The 24,110-nt window shown below is 41.3% G+C and overlaps 1 protein-coding gene across 3 annotated transcripts; it reads left to right on the top strand.

Moving 5' to 3' along the window:
* Positions 1-1,140: 1,140 nt before the first annotated feature.
* C3H3orf33 (chromosome 3 C3orf33 homolog) lies at positions 1,141-11,214 on the top strand. Of its 3 annotated transcripts, none has more exons than XM_059686862.1 (5): positions 1,141-1,286; positions 3,509-3,568; positions 5,636-5,783; positions 6,671-6,831; positions 10,414-11,214. In XM_059686862.1, the coding sequence occupies exons 1-5, from the start codon at positions 1,173-1,175 to the stop codon at positions 10,801-10,803; spliced, it is 873 nt and encodes a 290-aa protein (XP_059542845.1). In that variant the 5' UTR covers positions 1,141-1,172; the 3' UTR covers positions 10,804-11,214. The 3 variants fall into 3 exon arrangements, with proteins under 3 accessions (XP_059542845.1, XP_059542847.1, XP_059542846.1); XM_059686864.1 differs by having other exon boundaries at positions 1,155-1,286; positions 3,464-3,568; XM_059686863.1 differs by lacking the exon at positions 1,141-1,286 and adding an exon at positions 2,602-2,803.
* Positions 11,215-24,110: the final 12,896 nt, after the last annotated feature.

The following is a 24,110-nucleotide window of genomic DNA, read 5'->3' as shown; positions in this document are numbered from 1 at the left end:
AGCCTCTTTGTGAATATGATACTTAAACTGAGAGGATAAGGAGCCAGGCTTGAGGGTGGTGGTGGGGTAGAGGACCAAAGAGAGGAGGGATCAGGGCATTCTAGGCAGAGGGAACAGTGAAGTGCAAAGGCTTTAAGGCAGTGATGAACTTGCCATGTGTGAAGAGCAGAGAGAAGCTCAGTGAGCTTGAGGCTTAATGAATGGAGGAGGGAGTAGGACAGAAGAGCTCAGCTAGTCAGAACCTCCATTCTGCATCCCTTTACATCAGCCTAAGGAGTTTTGACATTGCTTGTAATGCAAAGCCATTAAAGCAGAGATAATACACAGAAAGTCAGTAGTCTCTCCCTTAACATATTTTATGCCCAGCACAGTGTTTTGCCAACAATTCATTTCAAAACAGGGTGATTTCATATAAAAGTCTAGATTTGCAGCTTATCTTGAAAAAAGCTGAAGATCTCTCCATACTAGACTCCAACTGTTTGGTGAGGCTGGGTGTAGTCCAGTGTTGAGATTTTGCCAGACAAGTGCAAAGAAGGCGGGGGGGCGAGGGGATTGGAGTTGAAGCTATTTTCAAGGGAATGATTATAACGCTAAAGCACAGCGTCGAAGAACTGAAGCCTGGAGGGGGCAGATGAACAGGACATGGCTCAGTGGCTTGGTCCTCTTAACGAGCTCAAAGAATTGTCGCTGTAAGTAGAGGAATGAACTGCTTCAATGTCCTTCCTTCACGGCAGCGCGGAACCCACACTGCGGCTGCGATCGTTGAAATCACGAAGCGATCCGCTTCCCTGGAGCACAAGGGAGAATCCTTCAGTCCCCACCCCTGCCCCATAGGGAGCACTCACGCCTGGGAAAAACTCTGCAAAGTGCGGAGGGGTCACCGTTGGGATGTCTCAAGACGGGTGGGAGCCCCCCGCCACCCCCAGGCGACGGAAGGAGGGAATAGCCGGTCCTTCGGACACTCCCAGGCGGGCGTGAAGGGAACCCCCGCTATCAGCCAGCGTGGCACCCCCAACAGCTAGGGGATCGCGGATCCGCACCTGCAGCCCGCCCGTGGGAACGGCGCCCTCTGCCGCCCGCCCGTGGGAGCGCAGCGCGGCTCCCCCTGCCGCCCGCCCGTGGGAGCGCAGCGCGGCGCGGCGCGGCGCGGGCTCGGGGAGGCCGGGAGCAACATGGCGGGGCGGCCCGAGGCCCCGGCTTCGCCACCGGCCGACGGAGAAGGAGCGGTGCCCAATGTGGTGGCGCGGATGTCGCAGTGGGCGGACGACCACCTGCGCTTCGTCCGGGTACCGCAGCCCCGCCGGCCGGGCAGGTGGTGGGCGCGGGGCCGCGGGCCAGGGAGGCCGGCGCCGCCTCGCTGGCCGGTGACCGCCCGCCCGGGGCCGGGTCATGGGGCACCGAGGGCGGGCGCCGCGGGTCCTCCGGTCCCTGGCGGAGGGCGGAGCACGTGGGCCTGTGGGGCTGGGGAGACCGTTTTGTTTTGCTTCTTTTTCAGCGGAGAGGCCGCTGGCGCCCTAGCCCCGGAGGGAGGTCTCGGGCGCCGGGCTGGGGAGGGCTGCGGCTCAGACCCGGTGTGGGGTCCGAGGAGAGGCACCCGGGGCTGCCCCCTGCTGGACGCGGCAGGCGTTGCTGGGAGGGCGTGGTGGGGGTACATGCTCTGTTAGGAAAACCCAGAGGCCTTTTGGGGCTTGGGAACTGGAAGATGCCCGTGGGACTTGGAAAGAGAGACGGGTGAACGTGACCGTGGGCATTAGACGCCCAGCTCCCGCGGATGTGCAGGCAGCGGGTGCGGAGCCCCGTGTGGAAGGGAGCCGGTGTGGGCGTGAAGCGTTGGGGATGCGCCCTGCACACCCCCAGGAGGGTCTAAAGCGTGGGTGGCAACTTGAAGCGAGTTAGGGACACTACAGAAGAAGCCCGAGTTTCCATCCAGGCCTCCCTAACAGTTTGGAAACTGGGGAGTGAAAAGGAGGTGCCAGCCAAGATGGGCAAAGGAACAGTGAAGGGGGAGGGCGGAACCAGGTGTCCGAGAAGGCAAGTGAGGGGAATGTTTTCGGAAGGAATGATGAACGGGGTTGAACTCTGCTGAGACGTTGGGTAGGATCAATGCCTTAAAAATGCCCTGTGTCCAGGCAGCACAGAGGGCTAGGACCAGGGGTCCTCAAACTTTTTAAACAGGGGGCCAGTTCACTGTCCCTCAGACCATTGGAGGGCCGGACTATAGTTTAAAAAAAAACTATGAACAAATTCCTCTGCACACTGCACATATCTTATTTTGAAGTAGAAAAACCAAAACGGGAACAAATACAATATTTGTATTTGCATGTGGCCCGCGGGCCGTAGTTTGAGGACCCCTGGTAGGACCATGTCTGGCTTCACAGGAGGAGTGCAGCTCCCGTTGGTAAAGTAGGGTCTAGATCAGTGGTTCTCAACCTTACTAATGCCGCGACCCTTTAATACAGTTCCTCATGTTGTGGTGACCCCCCCAACCATAAAATTATTTTCGTTGCTACTTCATAACTGTAATTTTGCTACTGTTATGAATCATAATGTAAATATCTGATATGCAGGATGTATTTTCATTGTTACAAATTGAACATAATTAAAGCATAGTGATGAATCACAAAAACAATATGTAATTATAGATGTGTTTCCCGATGGTCTTAGGCGACCCCTGTGAAAGGGTTGTTCGACCCCCAAAGACATCGCGACCCACAGGTTGAGAACCACTGTGCTAGATGAAGTGATGTGCATTCGTGAGTGGTGGGTATGTAGGTGTGAACTGATCAGGCCTCCACGCTGCCAGGTAAGCAGGAAGAGATGCCTAGGCGATTTCAAATGGAAAAATGGCATTAGCAGGATTGGGAGTGGAAGCAGTGTTTTAGTACAGGGATATATTATTCCAAGGAACCCATCTCAGAATGCACCTTGTGCATGCTTTCAGCTTCATTTCTTATATACCCACTTGCATTTATTGAAGAAAATCCTGTGAGAGTCTCACTTCTGTGTAGGGAGCTGCAGGGTTCTTCTTATTTTTTAATTAAACACCCATTTCAGTTTATAGAAAACACTATAAAACACCGCTAAGTTTTTCTCAACCACTTACTTGCCCACATGTATTTCCCAAGGTGTGGTATTTTAAGGTTTTGGTTTTGGTGATAAAGTTTTCTACCCAAATACTTACATCCCCACTGTAGACTCAGGGTTATGTGACTTACTGTTGGCATTACACAAAGAAGTATTAAACTGATCCTTGCTTTCAAGGAACTCATGGATAAAGCAATACAATAATAGAGAATAATACATTATTCTGTGAACAATTACTGTGCATGCCAGATTATTTGGGAGAAAAAGAAGACTAATAGGTGGGCAGTTAAAGTTTTTTTGGGATAAGTAGGCCTTCAGTTAAAGAATGTACCTTATTTGGACAGTTAGGAGGACTGTCCTTTTTTCCCTTTCTAATTAGTACTTTCACTGTTGTGAGAATTAATCATTGAATCTCTTTCTGAAGAACATCAGCATCATCATGGCCGTAGCTGGAATATCATTACTTCTAAGAAGTGTTCGGCTGGTAAGTTAAACAATGAACAAGACATTATGAGAAGCAATAGACAGTTACTTTTTTCTCACTTCAGTTTTTATCTCAAGCAGTGTAGCATTTTGTTATTCATCGTAGAAACTTTAAATAGTATTTTAGGACAATGAGCAATTAAGCTCTTGTTTAACAGTAACACATCCACAGTATTTTATATGGCAAGTAATTGCACATCCTGTATTTCCATAATCACTTTCTTCATGGTTAAAAGGGAATCTGAAAAGGATTTAGTTTGGGAGAATGGTATAATCACTAAATTTGCATTTCCGACATTGTGGAATATCTCAAAACTGGTTTCTATAGCAGTTTCAGATTTAGATCAGAGTTAAATTATGTCTCTCTGAACTGAAAAATTTATGCTTCCTCTAATTTGCAACACTCTTTAAGATCAGTTGTGCAATGAATAAAGCAACATGCCCAGTATAAAAAATAGTTTATGCTTTCAGTTAGCATATTTTTTTTGCACTTTCAATACAGTTTTAATAATAAACACTTTGTGGAAATTCATTTGATATTTCAAGACTTACAAGTTTTTTTTATAACTGTACTTGCTATAGGATGTAATTTTAATGTCATGTTGCAATTGGGCATGGATTTATGGTATCTGTATTTATTTATTTCCTACACTGATTATTTACATATTGTTTTATATTATCATTGACTACATAGCATTACTACACTACATCTTTTCCAATTGTTGCCTTTCCCCCCTAATTCCATGTCAGCACTTTTATCTTAAGTGCCTTGAACTTACTATCAATTCTTTTTAGAGAGAGAGAAAGAGAAGAAGAAACATCGGTGTGGGAGAGAAACATTGATCAGTTGCCTCCCATTAGTGCTCTGACAGAGAATCAAACATGCAACCTTTCAGAGTAGAAGACAATGCTCTAACCAAGTCCAAGCCAATTGTTTTATAGAATGTCCCACAGTCTGGGGGGGTGTGTTTCCTCATTAGATTTAGTGTGAACAAGAAGGTGGTGTATACTTCTTATTATATTGCATCAAGAAGCTCATTGATGCCTGTTTGTCATATAATAGTATGACACATAATTTAATTAATGATCTCGTAGTATTTCAGACCCTGTCCATATTAAAATTTCTTTGATTGTCTCAGTAATGTCTTTTTTAAGTAGATGATTTATTCAAATCAGGATTCAGATGGTCCAGAAATTGTGTTTGTTTGTTATATCTCTTAAGTCTCATTTATTTTAAAACAATTCACCATCCCTATATTTCCCCCCAGGCCATTGATTTGTTAGAAGAGTCACCAAGTCCTTTGTCCCATTGAGTGTTCCACATGCAGAATTTGTCTGCTACAACATTTTTCTTGTGTGTAACTTTTTTTGGTAATGTTTAGTCCAACTTTACTCTCTTAGGAAGTTGGGTACTAATTTATCCTACATATGTGAAGCTCTTGGTTAGTCATGATTATGAATGAAGCTCATCCCTGTGTCCCTATAGTATTGTTAATGTGGACGAGATAGGTATAAAATATTGACTAACTCTAGGGCTTTAGGTATTTAATTAAATTTCTAATGTTGACCTTTTTTTGTAATTTTTCTCCTATGAGATAAAAAATAAGTAAAAAAAAAAAAAAGTCTTGTTGATTAAAAGTTCTATTTTAATTTGACTCAGTTTGGCTTAGGTTTTCCCAGCAGTGCCTGTGTGAGTAGATTGCATATCTGTGGAATAGGATAGTGACTATTTCACCAGACTTGTGTGGTGCAAGGTATAGATATGTATTCATTATACTCACTTCTTTTTGATGAATTGTGTTACATTTTGAGGATGTAAGCTTTTAGAAGTTAGGAATCTGTTCAATGTGCACTATATAGTAGCTTGAAATAGTAAAATGATGACAAATATTTCTAAAGAATGCCCCTATAAACACTTTTGATTAAATCATATTAAATATTAATATAAAATTAAGAACCAAATAAAAATTTTTCAATGGCTGTCTTCTTGTTAAGTGTTTAATAATTTAACACAATTTTAAAGTGAATAATAACAAAATGTTGTATTTTTCTCCTTGTAAATCATCAGACAGCAAAATTTGCAAGTTCTTCAGACATTCCAGTAGAATTTATAAGAAAGAATGTTAAACTACGAGGACGATTACGCCGACTAACTGAGGATGTTTTAGAAATTGAACATATTCCTATTACTTTACCTATTATATCGTCATGGAGAAGTAAGTAAGGTGCAAGTATAATAAGACTAAATAACTATTTAGTGTTCCTTTATTAGAAGTTACTTATAAAATAGCAAAAAAATTTGATTTTAATTTTTAATAACTCTAAACTCTTGGACTTAACATACAAGGAACTGTTTAATTTAGCTCCACATTTCCTTTCTTCCTTCCCTCCCTTTTATCAACTACTCATTATCTTATTCAGGCATTCAAGCATTCATTCCACAAATACTAAGGGCCTATTGTTGATTTATTCAAACCAAGATTCAGATGTGTTCTAGGCCCTATACTAGCTGTACAGTGCTGAGCGAAACAAGACCACTCTACCTCTTGGAGCTTACAGTCTAGGTGGAAGATGGACAACAAACAAATGAAAATTGTTCTTAGAGCTGTAAGAGAAGGAGCTGGGTGCTAGGATGTGGATTATTGGGGATCACGTAAAGGAGGAACCTATACCTATAAAATGGTCGTTGAGGAGTTGCTATTTAATCTGAGACCTGAAGAATGAGAGAACGTGTGTGGGAATGAGCTTGGCCCTTTTGATAAGCCATGTGAAGACTCACGTGGCTAGGGCATAGGGAAGAAGGGGACATGGGGCACCAAGGGGATGGAGGGCTGGGCAGGGGCTGGTTCTGTCCTCCTCAGATTCCCGCATCCTGTTGTGGAGACGGAAGTAGGTTTTTGAAATTATTCTGTCTGTTATATACTTGTCTTCTTTTAAAAGAAAACTTGAGTATAGAAATAAATAGACTTACATCTAGAGAACCTGGGTATTTACAAATAAACAGTACATTCAATTGGTTTGGGGAGGGGTGGGTAAATGATTTTGAAATTTGCGTTCACAACACAGTATTAAAGCTACTCTCTTCTCTACCTAACCTTTTTAGAAGAGCCCTGTGGTGTTTTGCTGGTTAAGCTGGCTGGAGTAGAACTCACGAAATCTGGGAAGGTGTGGTTACAAAAAGAACTAAAACCTTCCCAACTACTGTGGTTCCAGCTTCTCGGAAAGGAGAATTCAGTACTCTTTTGCTACCTTTTAGTGAATAAGGTAAGTAGTGTGAAGAAATAATAAGCAATATTTTATTCTTTTTATTTACACATTAATATGCCATTAATTAGAACAGTGATGGTGAACCTTTTGAGCTCGGCGTGTCAGCATTTTGAAAAACCCTAACTTAACTCTGGTGCCGTGTCACATATAGAAATTTTTTGATATTTACAACCATAGTTAAAGACTTATATTTTTGATATTTATTTTATATATTTAAATGCCATTTAACAACGAAAAATCAACCAAAAAAATGAGTTCGCGTGTCACCTCTGACACGCATGTCATAGGTTCGCCATCACTGAATTAGAACATTGGCTAAATGATGGGACTGAATATTTTTGTCTTTTAAAACTGCTACTCATAGTGATTATGTTTAGAGAATCAGATGTTTCATATGTAAATTCTGTTATGAAATTTTAGTTTATTATAAAAATAATAAACTTTAGTTTATTATTATATATGTTTATTATAAAAAATAGAAAATTAAGATGAAGGAAAAATTTAAAATTATTGACTCTAAACATTGCTAATTTAAGGAAAATCTTTTTTGAGTAGTTTTTCTTATTTTTAAAGTTCCTTATCCTATCTAATAAAGACAGAATATGCAAATTAACTGTCACTCTGTCACAAAGATGGCAGCGCCCAGTCCCTTCAGCCTCTCCGGAGTTGTCCTCTTAGTCCTCGCCCCGGTGAGGGGCAAGCAGGCCCCCACAGAGAGCAGACAGCAGGGCCCTGCTTGGCCCTGACCGCGGTTGCGAGGGGCAAGCAGGACCCCGCAGAGAGCAGACACCAGGACCTGTGGCGGTGACAAGCAGGCAGGTCTGCAGAGAGCAGAGAACCATGGGGACCGGGCCTAAACCATCAGTAGGACATCTCCTGTGGGCTTCCAGATTGGAGAGGGTGCAGGTCAGGCTGAGGGACCCACCTCCGTGCACCGGGCCTCTAGTTGTATAATAAACAAGAATAATTTGAAGAAACAATAACCTTAATTATTAGAACCCCGTGGATGTGGCTCAGTGGTTGGGTGTCAACCCATGAACCAGGAAGTCACAGTTCAATTCCAGGTCAGGGCACATGCCTGGATTTTAGGCTTGATCCCCATTGGGAGCATGCAGGAGGCAGCTGATGGATGGTTCTTCCTCATCATTGATTTTGTCTCTCCCTCTCCCTCTCGCTTCCTCTCTCTGAAATAAATAAAAACATATTTTTAATAAGTGATTAGAATGGTAACTACTCTAATTCTTTAGTTTTTGAATTATTTATAGAAAGCCTAATGGAATCCATTATTTTTTTGCATGTCCAGATCATATTCATTTCTATCAAAATAAGAATTATCCAAAGTATCTTGCATTTAAAAGTAAATTGATGATACAGAATCATATAAGAGATGCCAAAGGCATTTCAAAATATCATCTTCTTTTTTAAATTGAGGAATATATTTTATTTATCTTCAAAACCACCCTATAGAGTCACTGTTTATATTCCCATTCACAGATGGTGATAACATTGTAATAACCTGGCTATTATTTAATAGAAAAGGAGGAAAGGGAAGGTTAAATAACGTAGGTATGCCATTTATACAACTTTGCCAAAAAGCTGTATTTAACACTCCCAAGTCTGTCCCCTGCTGAACCATGGGGGAAGGGACAGTTGAGACACATGCCCAGTAAAGTTCTGAGTGACACGGGAAGGTGCTTTCCCGTCAATCACATCTGGGAACAGGTAATTGGCCAGAATAGGCGTGGCCACTACAAGTGCTCGAAACCTGAATATTTAAACTTCCAAACAAAGGAAGTTCCTTCCTTCTCTCTTTTCTTCTCTGGCGCCCCGTTCAGGGCTCTTCTGTGGCAGGGATGTGCTCCTCTGTGCCCATGTGGTTCACAGCCAGGAGGCACGCCACAGTGAATGAATGGGCTTTAATGAACTTGGATGCTAACCTACACGGGGCTACAGCATGGAATGGAGGCTCTGGACACCGGCCTTGCTTCTGGCTTTGCTGGAATCCCAGCTACACCTTTTCCAGGACTGGCTTAAGGGGCAGGGGACCTCACAACCCGAGAAATACAACTTTATGCAAATAAAGCCTCTTCCACGTCCCATCCTCCATGGGGGCTTCTGAAAATGCTTATTTCAGCTGTATCCCTAGAACCTTATTCCCACTTGTGTCTGGGAAATCTGGCCCGTTCATTCTTCCTGCAACAATGGGAGGCAGGGTAACCAACCTGTATTCAAACCCAGCTCTTTCTGGCTTCTGAGCCCACACTTCACCTTGTGTATTTTACCTTATATTGCTTCCTAGCAGGTGACCAAACTGTGCTATATGTATATTGTGGTAATTTACACATCTGTTGAATTTTGCTAATGTGTGAGGTTGAATTTTAATTATTCTGATTTTGGTGTAAGGGAATGAGCTCTTAAAATTTAAATGATTGAGAAAAATATGATGAACTTTAAAAAACTGTACTTATTAACTCCTATACCAAAACTTACTGTATTTATTTTGTGGGATTTTTTTTTTTGTTAATCCTTCCCTGAGGATATTTTTCTATTGATTTTTAGAGAGTGTGGAAGGGAGGGGGAGAGACAGAGAGAGAGGGAAACATTGATGTGAGGGAGACACATCAATTGGTTGCCTCCTGTATGCACCCCAACCTGACCCAGCCTGCTATCAAGATACATGCCCTTGACCGCAATTGAACCTGCAGCTCTTCAGCCCAAGGGCCAATGCTCTATGCACTGTGCCAAACTCGCTAGGGCAAAAGTTACTGTATTTAAAGGAGCAAAAGGTTACTTTTTCTTTAGATATTCCTAGAAAACATCTCCTACTTTAAACCTGGAGTCTTCACATTTTTAGAATTTAACTGTAAATTACTTGTCTAATGAAGCTATGAAATTATTAATACAGTAATTTGTTAAAGTCCCACAGGGAGTATAGAAATAGCTAATCAGGATCTCCTTTACTTTGTAACTTAGTGGGGTGTGGGGAGAGGTTACAATCCCATGTATCCAGTTTCACTAGGAAGTGAGGGATTTCATGAATGAAATTTTCCGAAGGATGAAGATTCCAGGTCAGGCCTGTTTCTATGTTAATTATTTTGTGGAAAGTCTTTTAAAAAATTCATTTACATGCTAGCACCTTCCAAAACGCTGGAATTCTGAACCTAATTTAATATTTTCATGATGATTCAGTTCATTTTGCATTTGCTTACTTTTTTAGTTTCTCTTACTGTGGCCTTCTGTCAGTTTGCCTATCTTGTATGATCCATTCCTCTACAAAACAACAAACAAAAAAACCTGCTTTTTATACATTTTACTGCTTCTAAGCCTCTTTGGGTTAGAACAGCGAGGCTGAGAGTGATATGTTATAAAACGGGCAACTGAATTTGAGCAAGTATCTCTTCTAGTGATGAAATTCTTGAATTATAAATTAGCTGTTTTAAGCCCTTGGGGGACCCTTTTGCTTTTTGGCTTTTCTCTGGAGGACTAAAGTTGCTGAATGACTCAATTTAAAATAAATAGATGGTATGGGCTTACTAGCAATTTTCTTAAATAATTGGTTTGTGTTATTTTTCATTCCAGGGTAGATTTTTTAATGTGAATCTAAATGAAGACATTTTGAGAAGAGGCCTTGGCAAAACTGTTTTTGTTAAAGGACTAAATCATGATTCTAAAATGTATTGGAAAATTCACAAACGCTTACTTAAAGCTGAATTAACAGCCTTAAAAAAGGGAGAAGGAATATGGAAGGAAGAATATGAAAAAAAATCTTATTTGGAAAAATTCAAAGAGTACTGGGGAGAATATTGGAAGAAAGATAGTTATTTAAAAAAAATTGGATCAGATTTCAACCTGAAAAAAGAAAGTTATTATGACAAATTTAGAAGTACTTATGAAGCATGGAAAGACAACTCCTTAATACTGAAGTTCAGAGAACTTATGAGTCGCATACACTTTCGTAGAAAAGGGTGAAATATTCCAAGAGGTCTAGAGGTGACCTACTCTGAAAAGAGTAAAATATGTAAACTATATGGACATATTTCATTGAATTGAAATGGGAATTTCTCAAAATGACCAAGTTGTATTTTCATGGTATTTAAATATTTAAGAGATGATTGTTATAAAGGTGACATCAGAATAATTTAAACAAAATGTGATTAATGTAATATGCTTTTAGGAAAAATTAAACACTCTATAAAAATGTACCAGGTTGGGGGATGTATACATGTTGTGCTGATATTTGAAGAGAGAATTTAATTGTATGGGTCATTGTGTTCTTTAGTTATTTTGGGCAGCCATATTTAAGTTTTTTTTTTTAAGAGAATATTTCTTCCAGTTTTATCAGCTTTGATTATTTATAATAAAGGAGCTGTTTATAACCCATGTCTGAGGCTACTCTTTTCTCTCATCTGCTTACTGTTTTTAATTTGGGGCAGTGCTTCTAGAGAAGTTCATTCCATTCCTAGAAAAAAAGAATGGCAAATTTCTACCTGTTTTTAGATGAGGAGGACAAAATCTTGAGGACAATTATGAAGGAAATAATTGTGAGGATAAAAAACAATATGCCTAGGATGGCAGCAGAAAATAGAATAGAGATTCCTTATGACATTGCTGAACTCCTAAAGTAGCCAACCCTTGAAAGATCTTACCTCCCAACTTCTCATTATGTGAAATAATAAATTTGTTTATTTTAATGCCAGTTTGTTAATTTAGGACTTGGTACATACTTGCTGCTAAAATCATCCTGACAGTACAAAGCTTCTTTTACAAAGCCGACAATAATCCCCAACATCCACAATGTCTATAGACCTTGTTCTTAATGATGTGCAATACTGACAAAAGTCAGAAGCATCATCTGGTCCAAATAGTTGACTCCTTGAGAATCAGTAATCCAGAGTGAGAGGTTTACTGCTGTTGCCTGGTTAAAATATAACAACATGGATTTCCCAACATTAATTTTTAAGTGAGGTCACATGTTTTCCAAAGATATTCTTTGTGTGTGTGATTTGATTTCATCACATTTGGGTTAGAAAAAGATGTTGTGTTACTGATTCAAGGTTCGGATGCCTGATGGTTCAAAAGCCCAATATTCAAAATGTCAGTTTGGAGTAAAGAAAGGTTTGTTAATTGAGAAGGTGCCAGCTTAAGAAGCTGGGGCCTTACAGCCTCTGCAAGTCCACTTTACAAGAGCCCAGAATTCAGGCTTCTTTTATGTGACAGGAAGGGAGAACGGGCAGGCCAGGGGAACCAAGAACTGTGTGACACCTAGGCCCCAACAGGGATCAAAGAAAGAGCATGAAATCTCTAAATCTTTTTGTTCCTGGTCTCTTTGATCCCTGCTAATCTGAGTCTGATCTTGAGGCTCCTGCAAATCTTTGCCAAAAGCTCAAGCCTCAAGCAGAATTCCCTTAATAATTAGCATATCTATAATTATATGCAGGAACCATTCTCCTGAAGGCCATGGGAAAAGCACAGGCTAGCTAGAATTCAGATCGAGTCAGAGAGAGCACAAGCATTTCAGTCTGTTAGGGTTACATACTAATTTTTATTATCTGGGTCTGAAGCCTCCGTAGCTCTTGGTTTTGTTTTAAGGGGATGTTTTTATTTATGGAGAAGTTAACAGTACATTTAGATGAGTTTTGTGGCAAGCTCTTGAGCTATTTGTATTGGCAGTTTGTTTCCAAGTGATGTCAGATCTCATCCTAGTGAACACTGTAATTAGTTCTGATGACCTTTACCAGCTCAGCCAGTGTACAATTGTCTTTCCAGTTAAGCCAGGTGAAGGTGAGGTGGCACAGGTCTTTAGATGATACGGGCTAACCTTTTCCTTGATGATGCAGTAAGGAACTGATTTTATGGACAAAGTGGGCAAGAAGAAAACTAGATCAGTGGGACTCCTGTCATGTGCAGTCACCATTTGCTGAATATTCTTGTTCTCCACTTAAACACTGGCAGGATTAATATCTACTTGAAGGTTAGGAAGAATCCCATGGGCCAGTAGCGTTTATCTGGGCCAACCACCTCGGCTTTTCTGTTCTTTGTCTCCGGTGCCTATTGTAGATAAGCTTGTTTGATGACAAAAGGGCACGGTGAACTAGATACTTGCAGAGAGGCTAGATCTTTGTCACTGGTGATGACAGGACCATTTGAAAAAGTGGAAAACGTTCTTTGAGGCTGAATTTCTGACCAAAGCTCAGGTTCTTTGCCTTCCTCACATAGAGGATTTACTATTTCTTGGTCTCTCTCCTGACTTCAAAACAGAAGCCATGACCACCTGTCCCCCCTGGCCTTCTTTCCTTTGGCATTTGGGTATGTAGGCCCCTTTCCTTTTAAAATATATTTTTATGAAATGAATTTAGTTCTTGTTGTTCTTCTAGAGGATTGGATTTTTATGACCCTTATCAATCTATTTTCTTCTAGATCCACATTTCCTCTTTGAGGTTTTATTTGTTTTTCATTTCCCAGTCAGACTTCGTACACATGAGATGTTGACAGCAATGCCAGCTTCATCATAATTAATGATGAATAAAACTTAGGAGGAGAGTAAAAACTATGCCCATACACATGATCTGGCACTGTTAGGATTGGGCAGCTAAAAGCATATTCTAGCAACCAGGGGAAAACAGACAGCCAGGGTCTCCTTACGCTTTGCCTTCTATTTGTTTTGATGTTTCTGTTGTTTCTATCCATGAAACAGGTGTCCAAATGCTGGCTCTTCTCTGGCACATATGGTAGTTCCATGAGGGCTCTCTAGGGGTTCCCTGTCATAGTCCCCTCTCTTGGGAGAGAGTCTTACTGCTTTTCTCTCCCCACTTACTTAACTCCCAGGAGAATCTAGTATAGAGCCTTTTACTTCTGGATCCCTACGTCTGGGGTGGCGAGGACACATGAGTTTGCTTGTGGAAGGCGACTGGACTGTAATCACTCCACTCATGGGTGTATATGTTGGGAGGAGGGATATATTAGCAATCGGCTTCAGTCCTGCCACTTTCCATGGAGTTAGTTCAACTTACAGGAAGTTCATGTATTTTTATAGTACTAAGTGGGAATATAGGCTCTCCACCAGGTACTTCCTCTCTCTTGCTTCCCTGTTTTTGTCATGCTTCTTTCTCCTTGTCTCAGGAGAGTGAGGTGCTGGCAGGTCTAGTAGCATAGCAAATGTCAAAAGAGATCGTCACTATTTCCCAACTTATTGACAACAGGATATATGGTGCCCTCAGTCTTGTAGAACGGAGAGTGAAGTGCTAATGTCAAATCATCCTCCTCCCCTATGTGAAGGGGAGAGAGAAGGGATGGTTGCTGCCCCACAAACTCTTAGCTATCCAGGACCTCTTATGTCTCTTGGTTGTGAAACCTTCTAAATCAGCTTACCTTTCCCACCAGTGGGAAAGTTTGGGAAATCTGCTGCCCGAAATGTCATCTTTAAAAAACTTGACTCAAAATATTAGGGTCATTGATCCCAACAGTTAGGCTATCTCTCGCATATTCCTGATCTCTGTGGTAACTCCGAGTGTGGTAAAGATGTGAGGTGGCCCTAGCCGGGTTTTGCTCAGTCGATAGAGTGTCGGCCTGAGGACCAAAAGGTCCGGGTTCGATTCCAGTCAATGTGTTTCTCTCACATCAATGTTTCTTTCTGTCTTTCCCTCTCTCATCCACTCTCCCTAAAAATCAATGGGAAAATATCCTCTAGCAAAGATTAACCAAAAAAAAATTTTTTTTTTAAGATGTGACATGGTTAGTGCAGTGGCCAGTACTTCAAACCAACCTGGTACACTTGCAAAATCTGCTTTCGGAGAATTAACTGCACCTGCCGCAGGCAGATAATACTTGGCCCAGAGTTTTAGCCTCTTCTGGATTTCTCCAGCATCACCTGGTTCCTCATCAAGGTGAGTTTGCATCTTTGACGTGTGAGTTTCTCCTGGGGTAACGTTACTCCATGTGCTGTCGGCAGGCGTTTTGTTGACAGAGTCTGACCTAATCCAGTGGTTGTATGTGGCATTGATTTGGAGACAGTGGCTTTTCATAAAAAGTCAGCATGGTTCAAGAAGCCAAGAAAGAGCAGCATTTCAGAAGTTCAAGGCACCAACGGAATCACTTTTGCGTAAGGCACCATTCAAAGGAACGGCATACATTGAGGAGCAGCAGCTGCTGCAGGGATAGCTGCAATGGAAATGGGATCCCTGCTCTTCTTTGTGGTGGGAGGAGAAGTTTTTCTCAACCTTTTTAGGGTTCCTGGCTGGGTCTGAAAATTAAACTGACAAAGACAGATTAACAACAGAAAAACATACACATTTATTTGTGGCATGAGAGGTTCGTAAGGAAATGACCCAAAGAAACAGAGCTGAGTATTTTGTGCTAGGTTTGATGGAGAGCGCAAGGCCATGGAGGCAGATGGTAGGCTAAGGAGTAGGAGGTGATTGCAGTAACCTGGGGAAAACTTAGCAAGACCTGTTCGTTAGGATTCCTCTTGGTGTCCTTTGCCGTTGGAGATAAGGGTGCTCCTTTCCTCCCAGGCACCTCTTACATGAGGGTTTTATGACCTGTTTCTGGGTGAAGGAGGAGGTCAAGCAACTTTTCTGCTCTGGCCATTTTCTCAGACTCCTTCAGCTTAAAATGTCAACTATGTTAAGATGCCATATTTCGGGGTAGTGTGTCCTGAACCCCCATCAGTGGTTTGGAACTCTTCTAATGCTGTTTCCAAAGCAGCTATTTCAATGAATGCAAATTAACAAAAAGACTGAAGAAAAGAAAAAAGCCAAGATTAAAACTTAAAATGTTAATGAAAGGTTACAGTGGGTGGTGCCTGGGCGGGCTAAATAGCCATCTCAGACAGTCATGAAAGAAAATGGAATTTATTTAAGGAAAAGGGCATAGGAGATGGGGGTATCCAAAGGGAAGGGCTACACAGATAAAACGGGGCTTTGGAGACAGGTTCAGGGGGTAAGCCTGAGACGAACTACCGCTGTCCATTGCTCCCCTGGTTAAAAGTCTCAGGGTGTCCCTTCGAGGTTAGGGAATATGTGCCTATGGGGGTAGGAGAGAAGGAAGGGATGGCATGGGTGTGCTCCTTGCAGGGAGAGCACACAATGGGTCCTTTGTCCTGAGTATATTTACCTCTTTTTTGCAGGTGGAAATCTTCGGGGACCTCTTAGGGGAGGGTCTTAATAGACTATTCATCAGCTCTCCAGGTGTGCTCTTTCAGGGTCATGGTCTCCACTGATTGGTCGGTGTCATTAGTCAATCCAGCTGGTCCTGAGGCAGCCATGGTGCCACTTGTCTGGTTTTGCTGCTTTTCTGGGCCTGGAGCTGAACTACAACTGAGGCCTAGATGTTATCTCTAGGGAGGAAAAGGTCAGGGGGTCTACACCACCTGACCCTTGATGTGAAAGATCTGGTGTCCAAACCGCATGACCACAGATATGCTAAGGGATGACAGGTTACCCTGGGGGTGAGGTTCTTGTTTTCTCAGTTTTGCCCCTTGCTCGGCATCTGGAGCTTTCTGCCCTGGTGAGTTTCTACACCTAGACCATCATCCTTGCTCTGAGCGTCTAACAGTTAAGAATGCAGATAGCAAAAAACTTTCTAAATGAATCAACTATACTTCTATTTCAAGATGGCCATTGAGCTTATTCACCTAACTTCCATTCAAAATATCAAAATATCACATCGAAATATTAAACAATGCCCTAACCGGTTTGGCTCAATGGATAGAGCATCGGCCTGCGGACTCAAGGGTCCCAGGTTCGATTCTGGTCAAGGGCATGTACCTTGTTGCAGGCACATCCCCAGTAGGGGGTGTGCAGGAGACAGCTGAGCGATGTTCCTCTCTCATCAATGTTTCTGACTCTCTATCCCTCTCCCTTCCTCTCTGTAAAAAATCAATAAAATATATTTAAAAAAAAAAGAAATATTAAACAAATGTTAAAATACAAAAAAAGGTGTCAATGGTGGAAAACAGGGAATGATGCCTTTAATTAGCTAGATATTTGGAAGTTTTGCAACCTATCATAACATTGAATTAGATTGAGGGTTCAGTATTCTTTGAAAGGAGGTAGAGTTCATATAGGAAGTAAATTCATGAGCTAGTTTGGGATCTTTGAGTGATAAGAATTCCTTCTGGTCATGCCCAGAGGTAGTTCCTTATGATCTGGAAACCTAAGGTCAAATGTTGATGCATCCAATATATAATATGGAGGAAAATAGGATGTCAGTAGTTCATAGCATATGTCTTAACCTGCTGGGCGGGGATAATGATGACTCCCTCCCAGTCCTGCTGTGTGTGAATTTCTTGGTTAGTAGGTCTGGGTGCCCCTGCTCTGCTCTCTGAAGATGTGCTATCCTCATCTGAGTTATCCTCCATAGTCTCTTCAAAAGTAATCCTTGGGGGAAGATCTACTCTTTGAGGGCGGGACAACTTTAGAAGCCCCTTTCTGTTGATGTGGGTTCATGGCCAAAGTGTTGAGCAATCACAGCCCTTACCACAACCCCCACCTCCACCCCCAGAGATTTAATCCGGTATGGCTTTGAGATCTAGCAATTTACTGGGGAAACGGTGTGCAGTTAGGGTCCTGCTGACCACACTTGTTTGTGTTCTGATCTTTATACTCAGAATGTTTTGCTTCTTTTACATTTTTATTTTTATTTATTTATTTATTTTATTGCTTAAAGTATTACAAAGAGTATTACATATGTCTCCTCCCCCCCCCCCTTCTTTTACATTTTTAAAGGACATATCTGAGCAGTGTTTTTCAATGGTAGGCCATGAACTATTAGTGAGATGTGGAATCAATGAAATGGGTTGCCACCAGCATTTAAGAAAGAACAGATTAAAATATATCAGGATGCATTGCAAATAGAAAAGACAGGCATTGTTTTGTTAATTTTTTGTTGTAATTATATTTATATATATATTTTTCCCTGTAATTATATTTTAATGTGTGTACTACAAAAACATATGAGTCACTGGAAAATCACTAAAGAAGAACTCATTTTCTAGCACAGTCTTTTGAAGAAACCCAAAGAATAGATTTTGATAACTAAAGTGAGGACAACAAGTAATTCAGACAGTAATGAAGTTTTTTTAAAAATGGAGATATTAGGATAATTGTTTCTATTGTCTGTTTTATTTATCAAAACACAGCTTGTAGGTAATTTAGTAATGAAATTGAGTAATAGCGCCCTCTTCTGTTCTTCCACAACACTGGGCACATACCTAGTTTAGCACTTGTCACATAATTATTCATCTGCCCATTTTCTATTCATCTATCTTCCCTATTCTCCAAGGTATACCATACCTTGGTAAATTTTGGATGATTTCTGCTTCCACCACAGCATTTAGCTCAGTTTCTTGCTCACTGGAAATTATATTTGCCTGTACATCTTATGATCCTGACGTACACCATGAAGATAAATTTGTCTTAAATGTTCTGAAAGAACATTTTTTAAAATTGTCAAACTTTAAAAATGATATTTATTTTGGGCAAATAAAGCCCCTAAAGCATATTTAGTTTAAATACACACACACACACACACACACACACACACACACACACACACGTAACAAAAACTAACACAGCTTTTTAAATGCAGTTTTTCCTTTTACTATGTTTGTGTGGAAAAACCTAACCATTTGTTTTCTGTTTGTGTGTTTTTTTTAAAAAACACACACACAGATGTTGGTAATAGAGAGTGCATACCCCATTAAGATTCCAAATAGTACAGAAACAGAAGGATTTTCCTTATGATGTAATCCCCATCCCCCATCAGCTTTCAAAGCGTTAGGATTTACATTCTGTCTTATCAGTTTCTTTCTTTTTTAAAAAAATACATTTTTATTTATTTCAGAGAGAGAGAGGGAGAGAGACATAGAAACATCAGTAATAAGAGAGAATCATTGATCTGCTGCCTCCTGCATGCACCCTTGACCAGAACTGAACCTGGGACCCTTCAGTCTGCAGGCTGACACCCTATCCACTAAGCCAAAACTGACTAGGGCTCTTTCTTCTTTTTGTCTCTGCAATACAACTTACTCATTTCTCCAAACTTTTGTTCAATGTCTACAAAAAAGATTGTTGAATTAGAATACTGGTCTGCAATTAGATAGATTATGAAGATACGTGTTTTTTTGTTTGTTTTTTTTTTAATTATATGGGATTCTGCAGGATTTTTTAAAATTGGTATTTCTTTTAGAGAGAGGAAAGGGGGGAAAGATCAAGTGAGAGAGAAACATTAATCCGTTGCCTCCCGCACACACCCCCACCGGGAATGACCCGGAATCGAACCCATCACCTTCTCTTGTACTGGATGACACTCCAACCAACGGAGCCACACCTGGTGAGGGCAGGAAGTTTTAATGGTAGTATAGGAAGGGGAACCCAGTTTATAGCATAATGGAAATATGTCATTTCAGAGCTTCAATACTACTTCCTAGCGCAAAGTATGGACTTCAGTTATTTGTTGGTCCTGACCAGCAGGCTCTGACCATCCTTAAAGCTGTAGATATTGGCTCTGTGGGAGGTCTTTCTGGAAAGGAACCTCACAGAGCTGAGCTGTGAAGCTCTAAGGAAGAAGGAAAAGGGGCACTATTGTTTCCTCTAAAATACTTCATCCCCAACCCTCCAAGTCCCCAGCGGGAAAAACAATGAAGCAAGTTGGAGAAAAATAGAAAGAGGGGAAATTTCACTTTGATTAGCATATTTTCTGCCTTTTAAAAGGTATTCATTCTATGCTGGGAACTGCAAATCTCTTGAGAAGCATACTGGGGTCTAAGAAAACCGTAGTTGAATTGAAGAACTTAAACCTAGGTGGGCACAGAATTGCTATTTTATCTCTGTCCAGCATTCACAGGGTGAATTATTTTGCCCAAGTTTTAAAGTCGAGTTTAGAATTCTGATACCTAGCCCAAACTCATTCCTCATCTTGACAATTTAATCTATATATTTTTTCCTTATTTGTAAGGTGAAAACGTGCATTTGCCTGTAACATTTGGCATTGCCATATAAAAGGGGAGAAATTATGTAGGCTTGTTATAGAAAAAAGTATGAATAGCACAGTTAAACATGGATCATGTAAAAATGTTATTGTCTATTGGTAAGGGGTTTAGCCTTAAATTTTTTTCCTCCATAGGCAAAATACATTTCGGTGTTTAGAGTTTCTTTTAGCCTGTAAATCCTTTAAATAGATTAACAATAACTAAAAATAATTGACATTTTTAGAAGCTCAGTTGTACTAGGCGTTTTGTGAAGAGCTTCACACGTATTGGTCCTAGTTAGTTAGAAGATAACACAGGAAGGATTTGTTCCCCATGGGAGGGTAGGAAGGGATTCTGGCAGATAAAAAGAGCAGGTGTTCCCTACAGTACCCCCTCCTGAATCGGCCACCTAAGAAAGACATAAACACCTTTGTACAGATTCATATGTATATGACGGCGATTTCTTTTTCTTTAAGAAGAAGAGAAACTTCCTGAGTCCATCAGGAAGGACTGGGGGGGTGGGAGTTGGGGGTGGCCCCTTGTTTTGTTTTGTGCTTTCTGTTTTTCACAGAAATTTTCAAATGTACACAAAGGTAGAATCATCATGAAGCACTATGTATTCGTCACAAGTTTCAAAAATTATGAATATTTTGGCCATCTTTTATATATTCGGGAACGTGGAGAATTCACTGCAATACTTAAATGCATAAATTAACACATTGTTGCAGTGCGATGGTCTCGGTTATGGAAGAAATGCACGCCTCTAGAACAGTGGTTCTCAACCTCCCTAATGCCGTGACCCTTTAATGCAGTTCCTCATGTTGTGGTGACCCCCAACCATAAAATTATTTTCGTTGCTACTTCATAACTGTAATTTTGCTACTGTTATGAATCGTAGTGTAAATATCTGATATGCAGGATGTATTTTCATTGTTACAAATTGAACATAATTAAAGCATAGTGATTAATCACAAAACAGTATGCAATTATATATGTGTTTTCCGATGGTTTTAGGCGACCCCTGTGAAAGGGTCGTTCGACCCCCAAAGGGGTCGCGACCCACAGGTTGAGAACCGCTGCTATAGAGGAAGCACACATGTAATAGGAGAGAATAAGGTCAAGACATTGAGAAAAGCAGTGAGAGAAAGAATAGAAGCAAAAGTAAGAATGAATGCAAGAGATTAACGATTCTGAATTCCTGGATCCAGTCATTCCTGAAGCCCTTATCCTTTTCCCCTGTCTTAAGGCGAGAGTGAGTACATTGGCTTTCCCCCTCAAGCTAGTTTGAAATGGGGTTTTCTTATTTGTATCCAAAAGTCTTGAACAATATGGGGAGTAAGGCTTTAAAGACAGCTACTGCTTTGTTCTCCAGTACTATCTACTCTGGCTAAGACTTATAATCTAGAGCAGTGCCTGGTACATGGCAAGTACTCAACAAAAATGTGTTGAAAGAGGGATGCCTCCTCCTTGATAATCGTTAAACTCTGATTATTCTCTTGACTTCTTGAGGCATTGACTGAAATAGAGATAATATTCCTCTCCTTCACTCATGGATATGACTCAAAGATTATTGCTGGTTAAATCTGAGTATCTTAAATATGGCTTTTTTTTTTTTTTGCAATTGAAAGCACCATTTTTTTTACAGTTAGAAAAATCTGCTTCCAACACAGATTCCCAGTAGAGTTTTCTAACAAACCCCTTATGATATGCAGCACAGCGAGCCCAACCACAGGGTACATCCATCATCTTACCGTGTATCAGGCAGCTTTTACAGGATTTTCTGTGATCCTGGTGTCAGCGCACACTCTGTGTCAAGGCAGAGGTGATAGGTAGAAATCTGGCAGCTCTTTAGCAAGGAGGCCAGGCAGGGCTGTGCCAGTATAATTAATGAGAGTCATCGCTCTGGAAGCTAGAGGAGGGTGGGGGTTGGGAAGGATGTCTTTCACCACCAGTCAATGGGATGTAAGAAAAATCGGTGCTTTCACAGCCCTTTTACTGCTGGGAGGAGGTTAAGTCAAAGGACCGCGGTCAGGGGCTCTATGTAACTCACTGCACGGATGTAGGTCCCCTGAATGGGGAAGCTAGGAGGATTCAACTCCAGACTTTTCAGCGGGCTGGTTTCAACCTTGAATTGAGCTACTAGTAGGAATCCTTTACACTTGGAAAATCCTTACTAAAAGATTATGACTTAAAGGACCAAGAGAGCATTCAAAAAAGGTACTTTATTACCATAGAGGACATATAATATAGCTCAAAGATGTGGTAACCTAGATCCCATTCTCCCCAATTCTTCCCGTAGCCAGTGAAGTAAAGGGGTATTGTGTGTTTTCTTCTTCTATTGACTTTTTGGTAACCATGGGAGGGCTTGGGCAACCTACAGAGGCTGTTTACTAACCACTGTCTAATCCCTTTGTTATTATCTCCTCTGATTGTCACAGCAGGGAAACGTAGTTCTGTCCTGTTCCAAAAACTTATCAATGTAACAACATTTTCTTAGTTTTAGTTAAATTTTCTCTGATTAATGGTATGAAAAGATGACTCAGAGGAAAGAGTTAACTTAAAAGGTTTATGGACGGTGGGGGGATGGGAGCGGATTGGAAGGGATTAATGAGGGAAAAAGGAGGACCATGTAATACCTTCAACAATAAAGATTTTTTTAAAAAAGATTGATGGACATATACACAAAGGTGTATGTCCTAAACACGGAAGACCAAGCTTTAGTATGACTCACACTCTTTATGCCAACAACACCAACTTCAGATTGGTCACTTTGGGGGAGGAAGAGGAGATGTGGTTTTAGCAGTAGTTGTGATATTTTATTTAAAAAAGGGGTAGGGGGAACAAGAGTATTACATGGATGTTTGTCTTGTTTTTTATAGGTTTAAAATATTGCATAATTAAACAATTTTAAAGTTCACACAATTATGGGCATTAAAACTGTCAAAATACAGAATGCACTTCAAACAAGTGCTCTTGGTATGAACTTTATGTCTGAGTTTATTTCAACACGTGCATCTGTGGCTGGTTTTTCAGATATGAGAAAGACACCTAGTTGTGTGAAGGGTTGTCTTGGTATCTTTCTCTCTGCCTTTCCTTTTTTGCCTCCCTATTTACCATGGAGATTGCAAGCAAAACAAATCTCAGAAAAACACACAAAAACACAACAATTTTGGGGAAGAAAGATTGTTTAATTTCTGATAAATTGGGAATTTGTGTGGGTATTTTTTTTTTAAAGTAAATTTGGGGAGGTTTCTTTCTATGGAGCCCAAAGACCTTTTATGTCTTTTTCCAAACTGATTTCTTCCTGGTACCTTACCCGGGCAGGAAGAAATTCAAGAGACTATTCTGATGGCTTTTCCTTTTTTTCTGAGAACCCAGGATTGCTTTCAGGATAAAGTTTCTTCTTGCCCATGGTGCTTTGCTGGGACATTGTAATTGCCTCTGTTGAATTGAATAATACAAACGGGTTGTTTCTATGGTATCGGCTAAGTGGGATGAAAAGGTGAAACCCTAGATCTGTCGCTAAGAGGTCACGGTGCTACCCCCCAGCCCCCCACTAAGTGTCCGTCAAAGTGGACGGGCAGCCAGGCGGCTCTTCAGGCGTTGGCACTCATTTGAAACGTCCTGAGCAAATTCACGCATGAAACAGAAAATGACTTTAGCTTATGTTGTCACAAAGTCCAGAAAACCCCTGCCAACCTCATCCTGCCAGCTTTTCTAGGACCTTCTTATTGGTGAAGAATTTTGAACTGAAGGTGAGTGCGGAGCAGTGTCTCCAAGTCCCTCCCAGGCAGGCTTTGAACTAACAATAGGGCAGGTTGAATGAAGGCTGATAAATGCAAATCCTGGAACGCCGACGCCGCCGGATCACGCCGAGGCCAGCGGCTGTCAGCCTGCCAGCAGCCGCGCCAACCCGCTCACTCGCCGCGCTGGTGCGCTCAGTGCACTTCCTCGTTTCATCACCCTTTGAGTGCCTACTGTGTGCACGCTTCCCTCCTCCAGGCCACGCTGTAACTCACCGCAGACTGGCGGGTTGAGTCCGTCAGCCAACGGATCTGATTGAATAACTGGCCTGTTAACGCTTCAGGGAAGCATTCGGAAGCAGAGGTACAAATAAAACGTACCCTGTACTCTCTTCCTCAGTCTTCGCTGCACTTGACTCAAAGCAGATCTCCTTGGTTGTAACGACACAAAAGATGCTATTTTCCTAGAATGGTAGAAAACAGGAGAGGCGATAAGATAGGCGGTTCAGGATTCTCTTTAAGACGTGGTCCTGACATTGGTTTACTTTGGTGCAAACTGCAGCTTC

Source organism: Myotis daubentonii, chromosome 3 (assembly GCF_963259705.1).
Source record: "Myotis daubentonii chromosome 3, mMyoDau2.1, whole genome shotgun sequence".
NCBI classification, from domain to species: domain Eukaryota; kingdom Metazoa; phylum Chordata; class Mammalia; order Chiroptera; family Vespertilionidae; genus Myotis; species Myotis daubentonii.
The sequence above is the reverse complement of the archived record's forward strand: the minus strand, read 5'-3'. Positions and strand labels throughout refer to the sequence as shown.

What these genes read in the sequence shown, in the direction of transcription:
- C3H3orf33 (XM_059686862.1), top strand. Translation starts at nt 1,173, where the DNA reads ATGGCGGGGCGGCCCGAGGCCCCGGCTTCGCCACCGGCCGACGGAGAA. An exon ending in TTCTAAGAAGTGTTCGGCTG is followed by an intron (nt 3,569 to 5,635) that starts GTAAGTTAAACA and finishes GTAAATCATCAG; the next exon opens with ACAGCAAAATTTGCAAGTTC. An exon ending in TATTATATCGTCATGGAGAA is followed by an intron (nt 5,784 to 6,670) that starts GTAAGTAAGGTG and finishes TAACCTTTTTAG; the next exon opens with AAGAGCCCTGTGGTGTTTTG.